At 35.5% G+C, this 23821-nt stretch overlaps 1 protein-coding gene across 4 annotated transcripts in view; it reads right to left on the bottom strand.

The window, feature by feature from the left end:
* The window catches only part of PHTF2 (putative homeodomain transcription factor 2), a 117126-nt gene that overhangs the window by 73736 nt on the left and 19569 nt on the right, over positions 1-23821 (bottom strand). For 2 of the 4 annotated variants that reach the window (XM_007450093.1, XM_007450094.1), the window contains exon 2: positions 15073-15152. In XM_007450093.1, the coding sequence (XP_007450155.1) occupies positions 15073-15117 (45 nt within the window). In that variant the 5' untranslated portion in view covers positions 15118-15152. Of the gene's footprint in view, positions 1-15072; positions 15243-23821 lie in introns of those variants that run through there. The other 2 variants (XM_007450091.1, XM_007450092.1) reach the window with 1 other exon arrangement.

The following is a 23821-nucleotide window of genomic DNA, read 5'->3' as shown; positions in this document are numbered from 1 at the left end:
AATCAAGAGGAAATGGAAGCTAATATCATCTGAGTAGCATCACATGTTAGGTACTGGGCTAGGTGGTTTTGAATACATTTTCTCATGGAAAAGTACTGTGATAGAGGGGGCAAGTCATTACGAAAGCAACTGCCACTTCTCAAAATCAATTTGTCTCATTGTAAAAATAAATAAGGCTTTTCCTATGAGTTATATAACAGAAATTTTCTGCTGAAAAGTTGTATCTTAATAACAAAACTGTCAGAAATTCTAGTACTATAAAAGGGCAGATAGATAGATACCTATGTCCTAGAATATCAAGGGAAAAAATGAGTTAAAGAGGCAAAATGCTAAAATATTTGAAGTGCCCAAGAAAACAGCAACATTCCATACAGGACTCTTGCGGCAGACGGGTAACTTAAGTTGCATTAGGCAGTGATGAATGAATTCAACTGATTCACACAGGAAAGGGAGGGAATGGAAGGAAGGGAACCTGGCAAACAGCTGTGTGGTAGAACTGGGAGAACTCCAAGTTCTGGAAGAAGCCAAGGAGAGAAGGCCCTCATCAGCCCTTTGGCCTCTGTAGCAACCAGTAGGGGCTAGCCATATGGCAGAAGGAAGCAGCCATGGACTACCTCTCCTGAATGTTCTCTTGGTATTCCCTTTTAGTCCTCAAGAGATTAAAAAGATTAACCCTTAGAGCTACTGATAACAGTGTAATATCAGGGGTCCTCAATAGCCCCCAAGTGTCAAGGCCCCATCTTTAATTAGCAGCTGTAATCTTTAACCTAAAGATTAAAAAGCAAGTATATAGTTGATTTAACACCTCTCATTTATACTTAAGAAAAATCACTAAGAATAAAGGAATGAAGTCCTGCTATACTCTGAGGAGGACTTTAAAGGACCATACCTGTGTAATTTGATCCTATACACACCCCTCCTCCACAGTGATCCCAGGCTAGACTGCTGACTCAAACTGAGCTGGTCAAATTCTCTTTCCATTCCAATGTGAGGTGAACAGGAGAAACAGAGATGGATGACTAATAGAGGTGAATAAAATTAATACAACAGAGAAGTTTCTAGAAATTCTGAGGGGCCCAACATAGTCCTGGTTTGTCTTTCCTTCCCAGGTCTTGGCTGTCTGCCGTTGACACAGTTTACGTGTATAGTGAAAAGTAGAAGCAGAACACAGTGGTGTTTCTTCCTGGCCTAACTTTAACGAGAACATTGCTGTCAATGCAAACCAACACCACTCTGCATAATTTATGAAGATTGTTTATTTTCCAACTTGCTAGTATATGGCAGTGTGTTCTCAATGAATTTATTAATCAAGGTACTGTCCAATTAAAAACTTTCCCCAAGAAGTCATCTTGGCAAAGATAATTTAACTGCTACTTTTCTACTTAACCTAACCTTGCATCATAAATTGTGAGAAGATCCTGCTAGTGAGGAAAAAAAGATTATTAGTTGCTATTATTAATCATAGGAAAATAATTCAAATATGCCTTACTTTATCAATCAGAGGGTCAAAAACACATTACTCAGGGTGAATACTAGAGTTCTATTTAACAATCCTATAACATTAATTCCCAGGTGTTAAAGCTTTTACAGCCAAAACTATAAAATTTAACATTACGCAATTAATAATTATTAGAATTTTTCAATAAATGTTATTTCAACAATTAGAATGGAAATTATTAAATAGTTTAAAGAAATTATTAAACTATTTAAAATACTTTTTAAAAGCTATTCATTACTTAAACAGCTTAATTTAAAAAACATAAGGATTCATTTCTTTAGCTGCTAAATCATCAAAATACAGTGAAAGGCCAAATATAAATTCCACTTTGTCTTCACTTTACCACTAACAGTGCTGCACATATTTTATACATCAAGCTTAAGGAAAAAAACTTCCTCTCCCCCAAAAAAACTTCATCTTCTCACCTAGTCCAAGACAAGGCGTTCACCGACAACACAGATCATAATTCTCCTAGCCAAACATGCATTTATAAAAATTAACTTACTTAAATAACAATGACCAAAACCAAGCTAGTCAGGATACGTACAAGACTTCCAATAGACTAAGCAAATACATTTAAGCTAAAATGAGAGTTGTATGAATAAACAGTAACTGCGTAACTGCTGCTCCACTTATTGAGCAGTTGTTGCTCTGTCATGGATTACAGTCCAAGCAGGAGACAAGACACACAGGACATATTTAATGCCACCACCCACAACCACCTGAGAGCCCACAGCAAAGGGAAAGAAAAGTGGCAGAAGAAATAGGCCAGATTCGGATATCGTGTTGGGAGCAGAATCACTCTCAGTTAAGGGAGTGCAGATTCTGTAGCCTATTCCAACTGGGTTTAAATTCTGGCTCCATCACGCATTCTCTATGTGACTGTGGGGAAACCACTAGACTTCTCTGAATCTTAGTTTCCTCAGTTATAAATTCAGGATAATGGCAGTAATGCCTATTTCATAAGGTTGTTGTGATAATTAAATGCAGGTAACATACTTAGGACAGTATGTAGCACATAGTAAGCATTCAATGAATGTCACCTGCTATTATTATTCAACTAGTTCACCATGAAATAGGAAGCCTTGGGCCAATTATTTTACTTATACAATATCATTTAATCCTCATTTTTTAAAGAAAATTAAACAGACATAGAAAAGTTCAATAATTTGCCCAAAGTCATAAGACAGCAAATGAAAGAACCAGACTCAAACATAGCATGTCTGACCACAAGGGCCCTGCTTTTTGTTTTTTTCTCCTGGTTGATTTTCAAGTTATTAAGACTCAAGAATATCTATATGTGGTACAAATTAAAATTGTGTCAAAGTGAAAGGGAATGTTTATTTTTAAAACTCTCAGACTCTGAGTGAGAACTTTCTCAAAAAACATTCAGACTTATGGTTACCAATGGGGAGGGGGGATGAGGGAGGGCTGGACTGGGAGTTTGGGGTTAGTAGATGCAAACTATGACATTTAAAATGGATAAGCAACAAGGACCTACTGTATATCACAGGAAACTATGTTCAATATCCTGTGATAAACCATAATGGAGAAGAATATAAAAAGAATATATATATAACTGAATCACTTCACTGTACAACAGAAATTAACACAACACTGTAAATCAACTATACTTCAATAAAATAAAATTTTTTAAGTCAACATTTTTACCCCCATTTTGAAGATGAAGAAATTGAGTCTCACAGAGGTTGAAATAACTTGCCCATGTCAGACAGCTTTTAAGATACAGAGTTTGGATCTCATTTACAGATACAGATACCCATAGGCTGGTGTTCCATTACACAGTGCTACCTTCCAAGATAAATCTTGATTTTCTTTTCTCAAAATAATAGCAATCTGTGGAAACTACTAACTCTTAGTAGCAAAACCCATTTCAAATTACTTGTTTAGATAAGAATTAAGTAAACATACCACCTATTTCAGATATATCCATTCTTTGACTTGCCAAGATTTGGGTTTTCTAATATTTATTTATTCATTCATTCATTCCATTTATATATTTATTATTATCAATTTATTTATTTTGGCCCTGCCGGGTCCCAGTTGTGGCACGTGGAATCTTAGTTGCCGCATGCACACGGGATCTAGTTCCCCAACCAGGGATCAAACCCAGGCCCCCTGCACTGGAAGCGTGGAGTCTTACCCACTGGACCACCAGGGAAGTCCCAAGATTTGTTTCTAATCAATCACATTCCCAAGAAGAGCTATCACTTTTCCTTTGTATTCATGATTGTAGTTTTTAAAAGTCCAATTTTATTGCTTTCTTTGCATGTAAGACTTAACACAAACCTGGAAGAGAAAAGATCCCATACCAAGGCACTTCGCATAGCATGAGGGAAAAAAAAAAAAAAAGAAACATGAATGTATATATTTAAAATATCTTCTCAACTGAATTGTTTAACCACTTTACTGCTTTATAAGAGGTATGGGGCATGATCTACCCCCTAAACACAACTTGTTTTAGGTTTAAAGGTTCTGCCAACCTTGTAAATTCCCTGAACAAGGTTTCATCAGTCTAGTAAAACCAAAGGAACACATGAATAGGATAATTCCATAGATATTTTACTGTATCAAACTGTAGATTAAAATTATAATACCAAAATAATCAATTAAAAGAAATGACTATGTAAATTAAACCACCAATAGATGGCACTTCACAACCACTAAAATGCCTATAATTTAAAAAGACATGGGACTTCCCTGGAGGTCCAGTGGTTAAGACTCCACGCTTCCACTGCTGGGAGCACAGGTTTGATCCCATTCAGGGAATTAAGATCCCACATGCCGCACGGCACGGCCAAAAAAAAAACGAAAGACAGACAATAACAGGTTTTGGCAAGGATGTGGAGAAACTAAAATCCTCATATAATGCTTGTGGGAATGTAAAATGAAGCAGTCACTTTGGAAAACAGTTTGGCAGTTATGACCTGGTAATTCCACTCCTAGTTATTATCCCAAGATAAATGAAAATGTATGTCCATATGAAGATATGTACATGAATGTTTATACCTGCACCATTCATAATAGTCAAAAAGTGGAAACAATCCAAATGTCCATCAATTGTGAATAAACAAAATCTGGTACACCTATACAATGGGATTCTACTCAGCAATAAAAAGGAATGGAGTACTCATACATGCTACAACAGGAGTGAAACTCAGAAACAGCACGTTAAGTAAAGAAGCCAGACACAAAAGACACTAATGGCAGAAAAGGCAAATCTATAAAATACAAAAAGTAGATCAGTGGCTTCGTGGTGGTGGGGATGGGAAGGAGGAGTGACTACAAATGAGCAATACATTTCTTTTGATAGAAATCTTCTGAAATTAGACTGTGGTGATGGTTGTATAATACCATAAATTTAGTAAGAATTATTGAATTGTACACTTAAAACAAGTGAATTTTATCACTTTTAATTTACATGTCAATAAAGCTCTTTTGTAAAAAAGGAATAGCTATGTTTTTGTAAAATTTCTTTAAATAAAATAACATGACAAGCATTTAAAGGAAAAATATATATATATAGTCAGAATTTGGAATGAAAAGAATTTTCCATTAAGTTTTGACTCCTAGCAGGCTTTCCATCCCTGTACCTAGAAGACTGCTTCTGCTTTGTGTGTGTGTGTGTGTGTGTGTGTGTGTGTGTGTATTCTAATTATTTTAATATTGCCCTAATATTAACTTGAATATTTATAGGATTTACTTCCCAAAGGATTTGAGATATCAAAACATTATATAGTGAATATTATAGTTCACTGCAACTAAGAAAATGTTAATACAAAGAAATTGTCTATGCTGTACAAATAACTGCTAAATTTATATTATTTGGAATTTTAGGATTCCTCTGAAAATATGTATATGTAACTTGTTTGAAATTATTAAATTTCCCATTTTCTAGAAATCTCTCCCCCAATCCTTCCACTCAGGAAATCATGTAATAATAACACCAGTATCAGGAGTATTGGTTGAAAAATAATACACGTATGAAAATTATGGGAAACTTGAAAGTAAAAGTGAAAAAAGTGTTGGCATTGGGTCATATTCATTGAAAAAAAACCTTTTACATCATGCAAGATGTCCATAAGAGGTATCTGTCTTTAAAATAACACCTACACTGTAGCATGAACTGACTGGGACCCTAACATGGATGGAAGGCCCCACCCCTGGTTACTAAAAGATATTAAGTGCCAGTTGAGGCAGTTAATGCTGTTAATAATAATAACAACAACAGGAAATAGCATTTGATATTATTTATCAAATGCCAGACACACTTTCCATGTACTAACTTAATAAATCATCACAATTCTATGAAGTAGATATTATTGCTATCCCTATTTTACAGTTACAAAAATTTAGGTTGTACAAATTTTAACAGTAAGTAGCAGAATACAGCAATTCAAAACCAGATGGACTGGCTCCACAAATGAGGCCTTACCCATCAGTAATTTCATTCACATCCTTACACAAAAACCACACTATACTCTTTTGCCTTGGCTCTGATCACTAAGAAGTACCTGGGAAGGGTGGCATTTAACCCCTAATCATTGTCAGATACTTCTGTCTCTACTGACTCTCCATGGCTGCCTTGCCAGCTGGGAAGCTGTCAGGCCTATTAAAGCAAATGAGCCCAAGCACCTATGGTCAGCTAATCTGTGACAAAGGAGGCAAGAATATACAATGGAAAAAAGACAGTCTCTTCAGTAAGTGGTGCTGGGAAAACTAGACAGCTACATGTAAAAGAATGAAATTAGAACACTCCCTAACACCACACACAAAAATAAACTCAAAATGGATTAAAGACCTAAATATAAGGCAAAACTCTATAAAACTCTTAGAGGAAAACATAAGCAGAACACTCTTTGACATAAATCGCAGCAAGACCTTTTTTGACCCACCTCCTAGAGTAATGAAAATAAAAACAAAAACAAACAAATGAGACCTAATTAACTTAAAAGCTTTTGCACAGCAAAGGAAACTGTAAGCAAGATGAAAAGACAACCCTCAGAATGGGAGAAAATATTTGCAAATGAAGCAATGGACAAGGGATTAATCTCCAAAATATACAAACACCTCATGCAGCTCAATATCAAAAAAAAACAAACAACTCAATCAAAAACTAGGTGGAAGACCTACATAGACATTTCTCCAAAGAAGACATACATATGGCCAAGAGGGACATGAAAAGATGGTCAACATCATTAATTATTAGAGAAATGCAGATCAAAACAACAATGAAGTATCACCTCACACCGGTCAGAATGGCTATCGTCAAAAAATCTACAAAAAATGAATGCTGGAGAGGATTCCCTCCTACACTGTTGGTGGGAATGTAAATTGGTACAGCCACTATGAAAAACAGTATGGAGGCTCCTCAAAAAACTAAAAATAGAACTACCATATGACCCAGCAATCCCACTCCTGGGCATATACCTGGAGAAAACCATAATTCAAAAAGACACATGCACCCCAATGTTCATTGCAGCACTATTTACAATAGCCAGGACTGGAAGCAACCTAAATGTCCATCAACAGAGGAATGGATAAAGAAGATGTGGTACATATATACAACAGAATATTACTCGGCCATAAAAAGGAACGAAATAGTGCCATTTGCAGAGACGTCGATAGACCTAGAGACTGTCATACAGAGTGAAGTCAGAAAGAGAAAAACAAATATCGTATAATATCGCTTATATGTGGAATATAGAAAAATCGTAGAGATGAACTTATTTGCAAAGCAGAAAAAGAGACACAGATGTAGAGAACAAACTTATGGATACCAAGGGGGGAAGGGGAGGAATGAATTGGGAGACTGGGATTGACATATATACACTACTATGTATAAAATAGATAACTAAAGAGAACCTACTGTATAACACAGGGAACTCTACTCAATGCTCTGTGGTGACCTAAATGGGAAGGAAATCTAAAAAAGAGGGGCTATATATATACATATAACTGATTCATTTTGATGTACAGCAGAAACTAACACTACACTGTAAAGCAACTATAAGCCAACAAAAAATAAATAAATAAAATATTGATTTCTCAACACAAAAAAAAGAAAGGAAATGAGAATATACAAAACTCTTCCTGAAGTCCAATCTACTCAGCTCTAAAAATATCTAAAATAGGTAATATTATTACAGGGTAACCGTAAAGATTAAGTGTGCTAATACATATTGAGCTAACAACAGTAACAGACATATAAGAGCTCAAAATGTTAGCTATTATGTCATTTTGATGAATTACCTAATGCTTCCCTTTTCTTAATAACGCAGCATGAGACAAGGAAGGTATATGCCTTATTTGCATTCTTTTAATATTTATCATAAGATATACTCTGGTTTATTATTCTAAAACATAACCCCGACTAAATGATGCATACATATTATGAATCAAGACTACGGTACCTTCCTTGTTTACATATTTCTAACAGTTTACTATAAATAGCATGAAAAGCTGTATCATATTTTTAAAGCAATTTAAATGCCAAGAGTATTAACATATCTTGGTTATATAAATACATATGTATTTTAGAAAATACCTAACATATTACTGCTGCTCATTCAATCATGTGAAATAAAAAATGAGATCATGAAACATCTAAGTTATTCAAAATCAAACACATTAAACTGTTTAGCTTCCTTCCACTTACCTATATAAGGTAAAATTAATATGGAGAAAAAGTTAAGATGACTTGCTCCTGGGTGCTCAGTCCAGATTCCCCAGAATTAGAATCTGAGGGACCTGGACCACTATCATCATTGGGCAAGAAAAGGTTTGCTGTAATTGCAAGAATCCAGGTAGCCAAAATTGCTACTGAGAGTGACTACAGGTATGCCTACAGAAGTTATACTGTTCATCTTCACTATGTAGAATTAGGAAAAACCGTGCAGAGGAAGAAATGAACCATTTATCCAGATAGTACTTTAGACTGTGCTAAAGTACTAATCTTTGGTAAGCTCTTTGGAAAGCATCTGCAATCTTATACTGTACATACTAGTACTATATATATATTCTTATACTGATGAGACAACTGAGGCTGTCAGAAAGTTCTGCACCTAGTTGCAGAAGCTGAAAGAGGAATATGGGAACATAAACATTCTTCATTAAGGTTTATCTACAGTTTAAATGAAGAGCTCTTTTAAACAGTCAAAAAAAAAACCTTTCAAATTAAACAAATGAATTTTATAAAAGTTTCTTCAGTGTGTTTTTCAAAGCAACTTTAGTACAGGAGAAAAGAGTGGCCTGAAAGCAGATCTGAGTTTTGGTTTTATCATTAATTCATGACTATGATCAAGTTATTAGATCTACAGGCATCAGGTTTCTCATCTGTAAAGCAAAATGTTTAACAGGAACTAGATGATCTCTGAAGTCAAAGCATCTTGACTATGGCATAGCATAGTTTCTTTCTTCCTTGTAAATAAAATTCAAACTCAAATTATTTATTTTAGAAATACCCAAACTGGGGAGAGGGTGAGGGTGGAAAATTTTAAGAACTTCATGACCAAAATGCAGGAGAAAAATCTTAGGTGAAAAGGTACATATTTCAGTAACTAAACTAACCAATGTATTTATGCTAGGAAAAAACAATGTATTTATGCTTATTTTGGGCAAGTAAGTGACACTGAAAAGGAAATGATGGAAAACATAAGCATTGATTGAAGCAAAGAAAGTTAAGGCTTATAAATTACACTTAATCATGTCTCTGCTGTACAAGTGTTAGACAAACATCACTAAATACTTACTGTTCTAATATTGGATGGGTATTAGAAGACTGACATTTTAGGTTTCCCCTTTACAAGTAAGAATCTTTTTAGCCTCATGAGAATTTTTAGAATCCATGGAATAAAGCACTCTGATAAGTCTGGGGAACAATTACTCTGATAAGTGTATGAATATGAGATAATAATAATAGAAATAACTCATTTATTGAAGGCTTACCCTGTGTAGAGCACTTTGCTAACACTTTGCATATATCATTATCATTTAAAATATAAAAGTCAGTGTTTATATATATGAAGAAAGTGAAATTCAGAGACACAAGCTGTCAAGAATTATACAGGCTTTCAAGAACAAGGATTCAAATCTCTGCTTTCCAACCCCAAAACCTATGTTCTCGTTACCATGAAGATATACTGTCTCCTACAGTGGTCACTCTCAAAGGGGTCAGGCTGTGACTAAAAGGGAGCCTGAAGGCTTTGTAAAGCCGGCAACATTCTGTTTCTAGATCTGAGTCCTATTTTATAAACAGGATACAAACAGTTCTGAACACAAGCAGTTGTTCAGTTTGTAAATATATGTGTAAATATGTAAATATATTATATATAATAAGTAATAATCTGTGTGGTTTTGTGTATATATTATATACCACAATAAAACATACATTCTCTATGCATTAGTCGGGACTCTCTTTTACAAGTAAAAGTCCAATTCAAACTATCTTCAACAAGAAGGGGAAATTTAGGGACTTCCCTGGTGGTGCAGTGGTTAAGAATCCGCCTGCCAATTCAGGGGACACGGGTTCGAGCCCTGGTCCGCGAAGATCCCACATGCCGCGGAGCAACTAAGCCCATGTGCCACAGCTCCTGAGCCTGCGCTCTAGAGCCCGCGAGCCACAACTACTGAGCCTGCGCTCTAGAGCCCGCAAGCCACAACTACTGAAGCCCCTGTACCAAGAGAAACCACCGCAATGAGAAGCCCGTGTACCACAATGAAGAGTAGCCCCTGTTCGCCACAACTAGAGAAAGCCCACACTCAGCAACGAAGACCCAATGCAGCCAAAAATAAATAAATAATGTTTTCTTTTTTTTTTAAAAAAAAAGGGAAATTTATTGGCTAAACAACTCAAAGGTCAGGGGTGAAGTTAATCTCAGGGTGGATTGAATCCAGGGACCAGAGCACCTGCTGGCCTGTGGCTGTCTGCTTTTTCCCTATTCCTGACGACTCTCTGTGCTCTCTCATTCTCTTCTTCTAAAACTTTTTCCATGTTGTGGTAACATGCTTAGACTTTCATCCTTCTAAATGAAAGTTCCTAAATGAAAGAAGCAAAAGAGTCTTTTTCAGCAGCTCTAATTAAAAACAAAACAAAACAAAAAACTATAAAAGGATAGTTTGGGTCGTCAGATTTACCTGGACCCATCACTGTGGCCAAGGGAATGAGGTACCATTTCTGGTCTGGTCTTAGTCACATACCCACCTCTTTGGTCAGATGGAAGAAGTATGTGCAGCACATACTCCTGTTGGTCATTAAAGAAACTGCAGAGTACTGACCGCCACTCCAATGTCTCATCTACTATTTTCCAAGTCATAAGATGCATTACTAGTATTATTTTTAAGAGTGATACTTCATATTTATTCAACAATTCATAAACCTTTTTAAAAACTAAATTTAAAGTTGATTCACTCCTTCATAACCCTGTGAGGCACAGAGAGGAAGCACTACCATCCTAAGATTACAAAAGAAGGAACTGAGGCTCAGGGAGATTGAGTAACACATTCAATATTACAAGCTGATAAATGTCACAAAATCGAATACAAGTGCTCTTTCAACCATATCATACTATAAGGCACAGTCTAAAATTACATTAAAGATTTAATGGTACCTATGAGAATATGGTTCAAGGAAAAAAAAAGCTTAAAAGAGAAAATGTGATAAACCCATTTGTCTGAGGCTCAGTACTTCTATTTGGTAGATCTTAATTTTATATCTACTACTATAAGCATTCGAGGCAAAAGAGCACTATACAGGAAACCACATACCATCAGAAAGCATTTCTTGGTTATCACTTAGCATACCTTCAGCTGCAAGGAAATAAAATTAAACTTCAAGTGACTGAAAAATAAGGGGATTTATTATCTCATACAGTAAGAAGTCCCAAGATAAGACATTTCCAGAGTTAATTAATTCCATGGCTCAAAAAGCCCTGAAAAACACAGGACCTTTCCATCTTTCAACTCTGCCAGACTTGGCCAGCTGTCAAGCTCCCTTCTGGGAAGCAAGTTCATTACAACAGCTTCAGGCAACAGAGCTTCACCCACTTATGTCCAGAGACAGGAAACAGACCCTCTGTCTCATTTCATTCATTTACCTATGTTAAATTAGTTAATATATGTAAAGCATCTAGAAAATGCCTGGCACGTAATAAATGTTATATAACTGTTAGGGGAAACACTGACTGAAACCACCCACCCTGGTCAGGCACCACAATAACCACCTGCATGAGTTGTTTTACAACAGGAGGTCCTGGTAAGGAACATGGAACTCACAAGCCACCACCAACTGGAAGAATTTGGGAAAGGTCAATAGGAGACGCCAGTCCATATGTCCTACCAACCTCCCAGAATCCTCCTCACTGGAATCCATCTTGGCTGAGTGATGCATGCGCCACCAGGAAGGACCGTGAGTCAGAATGATTGGCCAGAGACAACCCGGAAACTAATCCCATCACCGTAAAACCCGAGACTGCAATCCACGTTGCAGACCAGTCCTCCTGGGTTCCCTTACCCTCCTACTCTCCACCCGGGTGCCCCTTCCTAATAAAGTCTCTTGCTTTGTCAGCACGTGTGTCCCCTCAGACAATTCATTTACGAGTGCTGGACAAGAGCCCACTCTCAGGCCCTGGAAGGGGGCCCTCCAGCAAGAAAAGGATTTTTTTTTTTATAAGCCTATATTTAAGAGGAACACAAATCTATATGACCAAAGAGCAGTGAAAGGAACTCTCAGGCTGATGATAAAAGGAAATACCAAGATGGCAGATGAGAGGCATGACTTGAGAACAATCCATCCAAGAATGGAGCAGGAGGTCACAGAGTTCTAGGAGGGTCATTCCCAAGAAAGGAAAAAAAGAAATTGGTAGAATAGCTGAATGTGACTGACTAGAACAAAAGTTGTTCAGTTCTGTCAGAGACTTTCAAGAACTAGAAAAACAAAGCAAAACATAAAAACTGTTGCACAGACAGGAAATATTATCACAGATACTACATGATATTGCTCTAAATACTGCATACACAAACATAAGCCTTGAATACTGATTTTAACCAAAATTTTAGTCACTGGGAGGATGCGGTAGGGGGATTGGAATGAAATCATAAAAAAGCTAAATCCTTATCATACAGTCAAAAATCAACAAAAAAACATCTATAATGTGGGCCCCTTGCCCACTACTTTCTGGAGACAACTGAGTAGATTCTAAATAACAGTTACCACTCAGATTGCTAAACTGTATAACTATTTAGTGACAATTAATTGCTTTGTGGCAGAGGCTAATAATCATCTTAAATTTGAAGGCTGCCTCAGAGACCCAGACTTTCCATAGTTCTTTCTCCCTCTTGTTCCCTCATGGCGTTTTAGCATGGAACTAGCAGGGAAAACAGAGAGGAAGTTATGGTATAAATATGGGTATTTGGTCACTGATTTTGGTTGTATGACTTAATTTCTTTTGCACCTTTATAACTTGGGCAAAGTAGGTATGTATAAAAAAAAGTAAATACCATAAAAAAAACTAAACAGTGTTATTCAACAGGGCATTATTCCATTTTTAGCAGGGCAGTTCTTTTTGGTGCCCTAAAATAGCTCTATGAGGCTATCTTAGAGCACAGGTATGCAAACTAAGGACTGTGGACCAAATCTAAGGTATTGCTGGTTTCTGTAAATTAAGTTTTATTGAAACACAGTCATGCCATTCATTTCGTTCATTTACACATTGTCTATGGCTGCTTTGTCCTGTAACAGCAGAGTTGAGTAGTTTCCACAGAGACCTACGGCCCTCAAAGCCTAAAACACTTACCACCCGATCCTTTACAGAAAAAGTTTGCCAACTCTAATTTAGAATATTGCACGATATTTTGTATCTGATTCCTACCCACAAATGTCAGTATTCCCCAAAAAGTAATTATGAAAACCCCAACTTCACACCCTATATTTGCAACCCACCCTCCCCTACTCCCGACCAGGATGAAGAGTAGCAGAACTTTGAAACACCAACTGCCTCCAAGGAGCAGAACTCAGAGACTGGATAAGGACAGGAAAGGGTACCAATAGGGGCTGTTATTTTTGTTTTCAAAAAGTCTTGAAATACTAAATCTTTCAAAGTATTCACACGTATTCTTCAAGAAAATTAAATTTAAAATCAAAAGAAAACAATAGAGCAAATCAAATCTGGTTAATGGTTCTGGCAACTCTCTAACGTAATATGTGATTATATTTGCTAGATATAATTTGTTTTATCTGTTAGGGTTGCTCTGGAGAATGTTTTGGTTGCACATATCCAAAGCTGCTAGATAGACGACCCTCAGATAAGAAGGGTGTTACTGTGCTAAAACTGAATGTGAGTATAATATTTGAAACTCTCCGATCTCAAGAAAGGTCAATTAATCTAACACATCCTACAAATGATCTTCAGTGAAGTTTGAAATTTTTAAACCTAAAAAGTCTGATAGATAAAATGTTTAATAAATATTACTAACTCTCATAAGTAGAAATTAAGAGAAAAGCTTTCAAAGATCTATGTAGGAAAAAAAATTAGTTTTCTTTAATTCAGCTTTCTTTTAAGTTGACTGGGAATTTAAAAGTAAAGATGACACTAACATAAAAACATAAAAGATTGAATTAATAGTATGATCAACATCAATACTTCCAATTCATTACTTTTACGAGAAAAATGTGATACTGTATATCTGTGGTATGTTCTACCCAGAAAAGAAATGACACATCCAAAGACAGACTGTATTCTTAGGTATGTCTAATCTTTAAAATGTGCTAATTTACCACTTATTTACAATTTAACTAAATTTTAAAGTTGCCTGATTTTCCCATACATAGGAAAACCTTTAAATATATAATTATCTTTGTTAATAGGAACCTAATGAGTAAGGCATCAAAAACGTTTTAAAATGTGAAAACAAACATAATTCACTATATAAGCTAAAAATCTAAGATACCACATAAAAAACAATACATTTAAAAGAGTGTAAACAACACTCTTCAGGAATAAACAGCTTACTGTATCTTCAAAAAAGGCAACAGAATTTGTACTTTATAAAGAAAACATTACATTGGTAAAGCTTATTTTGAAACGTAGGATGACACAGCTAGTTAAGTAGTTATGACGACTATTCCTACAACATCAAAATAAACATTTTAATATTTCAGTTTGGAAAATACAGTCTCCAAAGGTTTATTCTACTGAAAAGATTCAGCTGTTGAATTATGACTTACAAGAAATAGACTTAAACTATAGTTTCCCTTGTTATAAAATTATAACTGCTCTGTTAACCTAGCTTTCTTCAAAAGAAATGCAAGAAAAAATTTAATGCTTTCATAAAATGCTAACTGTATTCATAATCCTGGAAATTTGGTTTATATTTTAACTGAAAATAATTAATCTAGCTACTTTGATAATGTGGAGTAAAAAGTAGAGAAAAATATTTCTAAGCACCACCTTTCTCATTTTCGGTAATACTTGACATAAATCCATCGTATTAAAAAAAAGCATGCGTTATTAGAACAAAAACATTTAAAAGGTTAAAAGCTTTGACTATCAACTTACCTTCTTTTGATACCACACTATAGCATCTGTGACTTTGGACGCCATTTATTCCACTGAGATCACACATTCGTCATTTTAGGCTGTGCAAGAGAGAAAAACATACAAAGGACTTGACTTCCACCTTCTAAAAGGAGACTGAACAACATGTATACATAGCACTCTGGTTACTTGCACAGCAGGGGTGTATGACTATACTTGTATTACACCCTTCCTCATTACTATTTTAGCAACAGGTTCCCTTAAGTGAACAAAAATCAGTTGCCATAAGAAAAGGATCTTTCTACATGAATATAACACTTAAATTTTCTTACAAAATAGTTGAATTGCTTTTTAAAAAATAAGTCTTTTAAATAAATTTCAGAATTTTCCAGGTTATACTGGAAATTTTTCATTTATAAATTCACATATGATAGGAATCAATCCATTCACTCAGTAACAGATCAGTTTTGCTTCAGCTTCTATCTAGGAACTAGCATCAATCACGATTGCTAAAGGATGGCTTGATAAAGATTCCAAAATTTATAATCATATTTAATTTTCTCTGATGCTCAGTGAACACAAAGTTGAACTAAAATCAAATAGCTGGAGAAACCTAATTAATGTATGTTAAATACTAAGCTAATATTAGAGTTAATTACACAGGAATAGCTACTTAAGGACTTCTCAGATATCACAGTTTGCTAACATTCAGAAATTTACCACAGACTACTTCATAAGAATCTTTCTGGATACTAAACTTAATGGTTCCTTACTCCTAGAGAAAATTAATTTCAGACTGATTCCAGTTACCTCTGGAATACTCTTCTAGTCTTAATACTACACCAGCATGGAGGGCATCTCTGGCAGGTGTTAAGGATGAGCTTAAACAGGTTCAAACGCACAATTCATTGCAGAACTCATTACAGATTAGGATCATTCAAGGCCAAACACGATCTCAAGAAAATTCTGAGAGTACAGCACCCTGCTCAGCCAAACCTAGCACACGCAGATCTGCAACCGGCGAGATGCTAACACTACAGAGTTTGCCCAGAGTAAACAAAATACCAGAGGTTTTATACTCCATTCTTGGGAGCATATAAGGATTCAAATATAATGACAATTATCACCAGCAAGTTCAAATATTCAGATCAACTTCTAAAATTTAAGGAAGAATTTACTTACTGCCTGTATTTTTTAACTTTTAGTGAAATATAGTTGATTTACAATGTTGTGACTGCATATATTTTTGACAGTGTTAGAGACCAGATTATTTATTACCTTTCCTAAGATACTGATTGCATCTTTAACTGTTCAAATTCAAGTAAACCATGTTTTGAAAACCTCATAAATTCCCTGGCATCATGGAAAGAGAAGGAGCATAGAGTCAAAAGATGAGAATTCAAATGGTTCCACTAACTAATATGCAATATTGAAGAAGTCACTTCACCTCTATGATCTAGTTTCTTTCACTTATAAAATAGGAGTAACTGTACCTATCTATCCCTTATAGAGTTTTTGTGACTAATAAATAAGACAAGATATATAAAATGCTTACCAAAGTCTAGTATATATAGATGGTCAATTATAATTATTTTATTAATTTTATATTTTAAAATTCCCCAATTCAGGAACTGGGAAATATTTATATTTCCTTTTTTAAACATGGCAAACAGGTTAGAGAAGAAAAACGTGCAATCAGTTTTTCTTGACAGTTAAAATAAAAATAGTTACCTGATTATCCTAAGATTGCAATGTCAATTCTCCACTCCATACACATGGATTATTTAGAGATTTCAAAGTTCACCTCCTCTGAAGTTTCTCAGTCAGATGTGGCTACCTCTATTTCTCTTACCAGGGTTCTGGGGGGAAGCTCGTCCTTACTGACTTAAAATCTTCCATTTTTTGCTTTTCTGTCCTGGAGGCCTTTGGGAGTAATTCATTAACTTAAACCACATTTTGTCCTCGAGGTTTTACCTTGATTCGGTCAGCAGACTATTCATTACAACATTACACCTTCATTATAATTGTCTGTGAAGACTATTGTTTATGTTTTCCAAACTGGTTATAACTCTCCTCCCTCTCCTGTCCCCACTTTGCCAAACGCAAACTACAAAAAGTGCTACAAAAAGTATGAACATATCAGGTTTTCACTTTACTGTCCTTTAATCTCACCGAATCTTTACTGACAAAAATGCCAGCTTATCTACCAAAATAAAGATTCTCTCTCTAATCCCCAGTGGTGTAAATAATATGCATTTCATATAGAAAATGTGAAAGGATTTTTTATTCACCCAATCTATTAAATATATAAGATATTTAATATATTTGGGGAATATTTAAATGGTTATATAAATAGTTTTTTTTTTTTTTTTTAAGAAAAAGCTTCAGTGGAAGTGAGGAAAACAGTACCTGGTTCAAATAAAATAATCTCAAAGTTTTTTTTATATACTTAGGTTTACACCAAGCTACACTAAGAAATAAATTTCGAAAATCAACTCTAACAGTACACTAGGTACATAAAATGTTCTAAATATTTTAATTATATTCATTTGGATTTACGGACATAAAATTTCAATCAATTTTGTCTAAAAAAAAGAAACACAACTTTTCTTCAGGTAATGGTAAGTTCTGCTCTACAAACTCATTTAACAGTTTTTCCATTGTGTCAACAACCTTTCAGTGACACGGAGTGGCTCATATCTATTTTTAAAACGGGTTTTACAGCATGCTAAGACAGATTCCTGAATCAGACATCTGACAAAGCACAGACACATGAGTACAAACAACAAGAAATAATAAATCAACAAATGATTTCATGAATAATAAAGATTATTTCTAAAGCTCTTCCAACTTCTTTAATTCTAACGGTCCAGGAATACAGGTTTATAGTCTCTTTTATCATGATAGCTCATGATAAATACTTTTTATGCTAAATTGACATTAAAATTAATTTACAGAAAAAAGTAGAATATTAAGCTTATTGGGTACCTTAAACAGAGGATCTTAATCTTTTTTGATCAAATAATTTGATAGAAAGATGATATTAAGATATAAAAATAATCCAATTGTGAAAACACAGAGCTAACCATAGGCATAACATTTAAATATTGCCATAGACAGTTACTCTGAGCTAATTCTCTCAACGCTGCTTTAGTCATCATACTTGTCAAAACATCTGAAATTACTCTTTACTATGTCAAGGTCTACACAAAATGCATTTATAATGCCAAAGACTAGGATAGAGGGAAAAGATGACTATGAAGAGACAGTATGTTAACTCTGCTTTAACAGAATCTCACTATCAGGGGCTTGCCTGGTGGCACAGTGGTTAAGAATCCACCTGCCAATGAAGGGGACACAGGTTCGAGCCCTGGTTCAGGAAGATCCTACATGCTGCGGAGCAACTAAGCCCATGCACCACAACTACTGAGCCTGTGCTCTAGAGCCCGCGAGCCACAGCTACTGAAGCCCACGCCTAGAGCCTGTGCTCTGCAACAAGAGAAGCCACCGCAATGAGAAGCCCGCTCACCGCAACGAAGAGTAGCCCCCGGTCGCCACAACTAGAGAAAGCCCGCACATAGCAACGAACACCCAAATCAGCCAAAAATAAATAAAATAAAATTCTAAAAAAAAAAAGAAAAAAAAAAGAATCTCACTATCAAATACCCACAAGTATTCTTTGCACAGATATAGCCAAAGACAAATCAAGTTTTTAACCATTCCCTATGTTAGGAAAAAAAAAAAATCAGTCTATGGAATACTACATAATGTTACAATGTACTTCTCTCATAATTCTAAAACAAATCTCTATATTCCAGCATGACTCTCACTACTCTCAGAAAATAATTCATGCACACCTCTGAAACTTCACTTGTGCTGTAATTCTCATTCCTTTTCTCCACACATCCATCCTTCTAGATCAGTTCAAATCCTACTTCCTCTAAGATGAAGCTAGCTTTCTGTAAGTGTTCATTTGGAACACTTGAAGCTGGATGTCTCTTCCAGCACTGATTTGTACTAATAAATCTGGTATTTAAGTAAAAATGCAAAGCAATATAGCCACACATGTCATTCAATCATATGTAAACACTCTTAAGGAAAAAAAGAGGCATCCTTCTTCCTTTGTGTCTCACTAAGTACCCAACAGGAGAGGAAGGAGAGCAGAGCAAAAGCAGAAGAGGAAGGAGAGCAGAGAAAAAGCAATGACTAAGCATCAGGAGAACTGGGTTCTAGATTCAAGTTCTGACACTAAGAGCTAGGGCTTTTGAATTAGTTACTGAGTTCTCTGGGCCTTAGTTTCTCACCAGTGCCATCTAGTCAAATATTCCATAACTCAATAAAGGTTAAATAAAAATTCAAATAATGTACAGGAGTTCCTGTGAATTCCTTTACTAACACACCCCAAAATATTAACATTAGTTAAATCAGTCATACATACTTGGAATCTCATTATTATGCTATTCAGCAACCTTGTGTCGCTCCCCACTGCACTTAGAATTGTATTTAGACCCTCTAAAGTCTCACACTAACCTCTACTTACCCAACATTATTGCTCACCGTCTTCTCATACATGTTTCAATCATACCACACTTCCTACACTTTTCTACCTCTGTGTCAAAATTAACAGTTCTTCTCTTTCCAAAACAAGGAAGATTTCAAGACGGCCTCCTAAATTCCACTTTCTCTATAAGTTTCTCCCAAATTCCTCCATTAAATACTTCTCATCCTGTTCTGTAGTCCCATTACACTTAATATGTTCTGTTTTGTACAGACTTCTGTATACTTGTCTGTATATGTGCCCCTACCACTACCCATAAGTTCTTTGAGAGCAGTCCAATCAATGTCTTTACTGCCTCAGAACTCTCCGATACCTTTCTGTATATATTAAGCACAAATGTTTACAAACCAAATTAAACAGCTGCCAACCAAAGTATTGGTACCATCACAGATGAATGAATTTAATTTTTCTATCAACTGAATAAAAAAAAAAGAAAAAAGCACAACAATGAGAGTGGTCAGTTAAGTTTTATTTGGGGCAAAATGAGGACTATAGCCTGGAAGACTAGCCTTTCACAAAGCTCTGAGGAACTGCTCCAAAGAGGTAGGGGGCAAGGTTGGTATATATGTGATTTTAGTAAAGGTGGGGATACATGCAATTAATCACACATTTTGGCAGAAGGGTGCTACTAGTCACAAGAAGACCGCTGCTAGTCACAAGGAGCAGATGTCTCCCTGAATGATTTTAGTGCTTTTCCAGATATGAAAGTATACAAGAAACTGGGCTCATAAAATCTTCTGAAAATATCTAACTATATGAAGGCCTGTACTGACAGTTTTTCGGAGAGCACAGAGTGCCTCATTCCTGATCTCCATAAACTCCACCCTGAACTCCTTTCAGGGTGTGTTGAAGGTCAGCGACCACAGTGGCTAACAACTTCATTCTTGTAGTGCCAGATGGAGAGTGACAATTTTTAGTTGGCAGGCCAGAAATTAAAAATTCTACCCGTCAAACTCCTGCACTACCTCGACATACATATAAACATAGAAACATACTCTTCCCTAATACTAAACGGTACAAAAACATTGTGAAGTTTAATTAATATGGCTGGTTTATGTGCTGATATGTCACTAAATCAACCAATATATAAGGATTTGCAGACCTATAAAATACAATGAACAGGAGTAAAAGTCAAACCTGCCAAGTCTAGTCTACCTCTATTCCTAAATGCTAAAGTTATATATAACTCAGTTGCCTCCTCCAAGGCTAAAATAAGCAATTTTTAGACTTCAGAAACTAGCAACAAAGCTATTCTGTCCTTAAAAAGGTAATAAACACTAAGGTTCAAACCAAATTTTTTCATACTGATATTGAAGTTAAAAAAAAAAAGTGAAATTCTGGTAGGAGGAGCCTGGTGTGGACAGAAGGAAACCTTCTACTAGTTTCAGGGTTTCTATTTTCTAATCATATGACCTATAAATTGTTACAATTTCTTGAAAACTTACAAAATTCTTCATCTGGAACAGGATTTTATTTCATGGAAATGTTGTGAAGAATAAATACCACAAACTATATGTTTAAAGTCATTTCCAATCTTAGGACAGAAAAATCAAATGCAAAATGAGATCTAAGAGGTATACACTTTCTATTATACCAGTTCATAAAAGGAATATTTGTAATTCTTATTTTCCTTCATGGAACCAACACATACTCTGTGTATTTAAGGGCTAGAGGATAACACCTAACCTAAGAAGAAAAATTACAGCCAAGTAACTTCTGTGTAAATCTGTATTTATAAAAACATGTTGTACTATTGTGAAATCTAAGAGAATAACTAGAGTTATAATCTTAATACCCACAAAACCCTCTGTAGAACTTCCTGATGTGTACAGCCAACCCACGCTGTATGTCCTTTAAAAGCAGCTCTTTGAATTTCAAGTTTCTTAACTTTAGCACGTACCCACAAAATCTCTACCAGTAGCATTCCTTTGGGCTTTTTTTTTTTTTAAATACTTAAAAGGTCCTTCAAATACTTAATTGATAGTGTATTGTGTAAGTGATTCTTGTTTTGACTGTTGTGCCATTTGGAAAAATCAATAATGAAATACAATCTAAATGGTTTAACTTCCTCATTTACTCACAAGAAAATTTTTACATCAACTGTTCAGTCATCATTCAAATATGGATATGTTATTAGAGGCCTCTAGTAAAAACATTAACTAAATTAGTGTTACAGGTACTCCATAACAAAATGATAATTCATGAAATGATAATCAAATGGTTTAAAGATTTAATAGATCGTCAAAATGAATTTATTTAGATTAAAAATTGCTACCTATACCTCATTAAAAATACCATGAATAAAATTTGAAAAGCACTACTTTAGAGATGTTTCAGCCAGTATCTGATACATTAATAAATATTAATATAAATATTAATTTAAATTAATATATTAATAAAAACATTTATTTACTGAACACTTACTAATACTGCACTGTTGTAGGCACTAAGGTCACAACAGTGAACAAGAAACAAGGTTCCTGCCGTGACGAAACTTACAATGCAGAAAAAGAAGATAGAAAATGAACAGCAAACAATATAATTTTGTGTTGAGGTGGTGCTATCAAGGAAATAAACAGGGAGATATAGTTGGGATGGAGCGGGTACTTTCAGAAAAGATAGCCAAAGAAGTCCCCTCTGAGATGACACGTGAATTGAGATCTGAAGGATGAGGACAGCCAGCTAAGCTAAGAATTGAGGGAGGACATTCTGAGCAGAGGGAACAGTAAACACCAAGACCTTGAGGTGAGAATGAGCTCAGAATTTTTAAGGAACAGAAAGGAAGCTTATTTATGGGTAAAATCAACAAGATCTAGAAATGGACTAGGATGGGGCAGGTTGGGGGAGGGATTAGGGAGAAGAATCTAGGTTTTGGGTTTGAACCATTTTTCTGAGATGGATGCATATTTTTTTTAAAACGGTTTATGAACAACATTGTAAAGTAACTATACTCCACTAAAAATTAATTTTAAAAAAGTTTTATGAAAGTAATACAAAAAAATAGTTTTAGACCTGTTAAGGTGACAATACCTATTTGACATAAAAATAAAGATGTCAAACAAGTAGTTACATACTTGAGTCTGAGCTCAAGATAAAGATGGAGATATGAGTATAGAAGCCATGAACACATAGTCAATATTTAAAATCAGAGGTAGGTTACACAGGTATATGCATTTGTCAAAACTAAAGTATACTTAAGACCTGTGCTCAGAGATGACTTCAATAAAATCACATGACTGACATATCAACTAAGAAGAGTATAATTAGAGAAGAAAAGGGTTCAGCCTCAAGTCGACTACTATTCAGAGAAGTGAAACAAGAGAGGCCAAGAACAGAAAATGAGTAGAAAGAAAGCAGGTGAGTGTGATGTCACAGAATCCAAGAGAGGAGGGTCTTTTACAAAGGAGTAGGCTGCTAACAGATCATTGGATTAAACAAAACAGAGGTTAGAATGAACTTGGGAGGAGCAATTTAAATGGAGTGGAGGAGACAGAAGTCAAGGTGACATGAGAAGAAGAAAGGGCTGATAAAGAAGAGGACACCTGTAAAAAACAAAAAATCACCAAAGATCGCTAATTGACTCCCATTATTGCATCCTCCTTTTCCTTTTGCAAACATTTTGCTGGACACATTGTTGCCCAAAATAAAGACAAAGAAAGCTTAGTTTGGACTTTGAGTACAGCCACTGCTGAAATGTCATTAAGTGTCCTATACCAGGATCCATCCCCCCAGTCAGAGGGCTATCCTACCTTCATGGGCTTTGGTTCTTGTCCTTAACAGGAGTGCCTTTCAAAATGTCAATGCTCCCTGACAGTGTGAGACTCAGCATTAGTATACGGGTCTTCTCAAGGATTTTTCGTTGACTTTTTGCTTCCTACTCATCTCTTAGATCTGCTTCACTGGACAGTGTTAGTGAGGATACTTCCTGTTTTGCAGGCCTCATCTTTCCTTAGTCTGGCTTCTGGGATATGGGGCTGGAATTATAAACCTTGACAGATACACCCAGTATCTTCTCATTCTTTCCTGGCCTCCACTTTTTGAAGTATTTGGCATAAGGTTGTATACATACCCCTTTCTCGTGCGCTTCTATTCCTTTTTTTTTTTTTTTTTTTTTTTTTTTTTTTCTCTCACTGTTGTGGCCTCTCCCGTTGCGGAGCACAGGCTCCGGACGCGCAGGCTCAGCGGCCATGGCTCACGGGCCCAGCCGCACCG

The sequence above is a fragment of the Lipotes vexillifer genome, unplaced genomic scaffold (assembly GCF_000442215.2).
Source record: "Lipotes vexillifer unplaced genomic scaffold, Lipotes_vexillifer_v1.1 scaffold712, whole genome shotgun sequence".
Lineage (NCBI taxonomy): Eukaryota > Metazoa > Chordata > Mammalia > Artiodactyla > Lipotidae > Lipotes > Lipotes vexillifer.
Note: the sequence above shows the minus strand (reverse complement) of the source record. Positions and strands in the feature narration are given on the sequence as shown.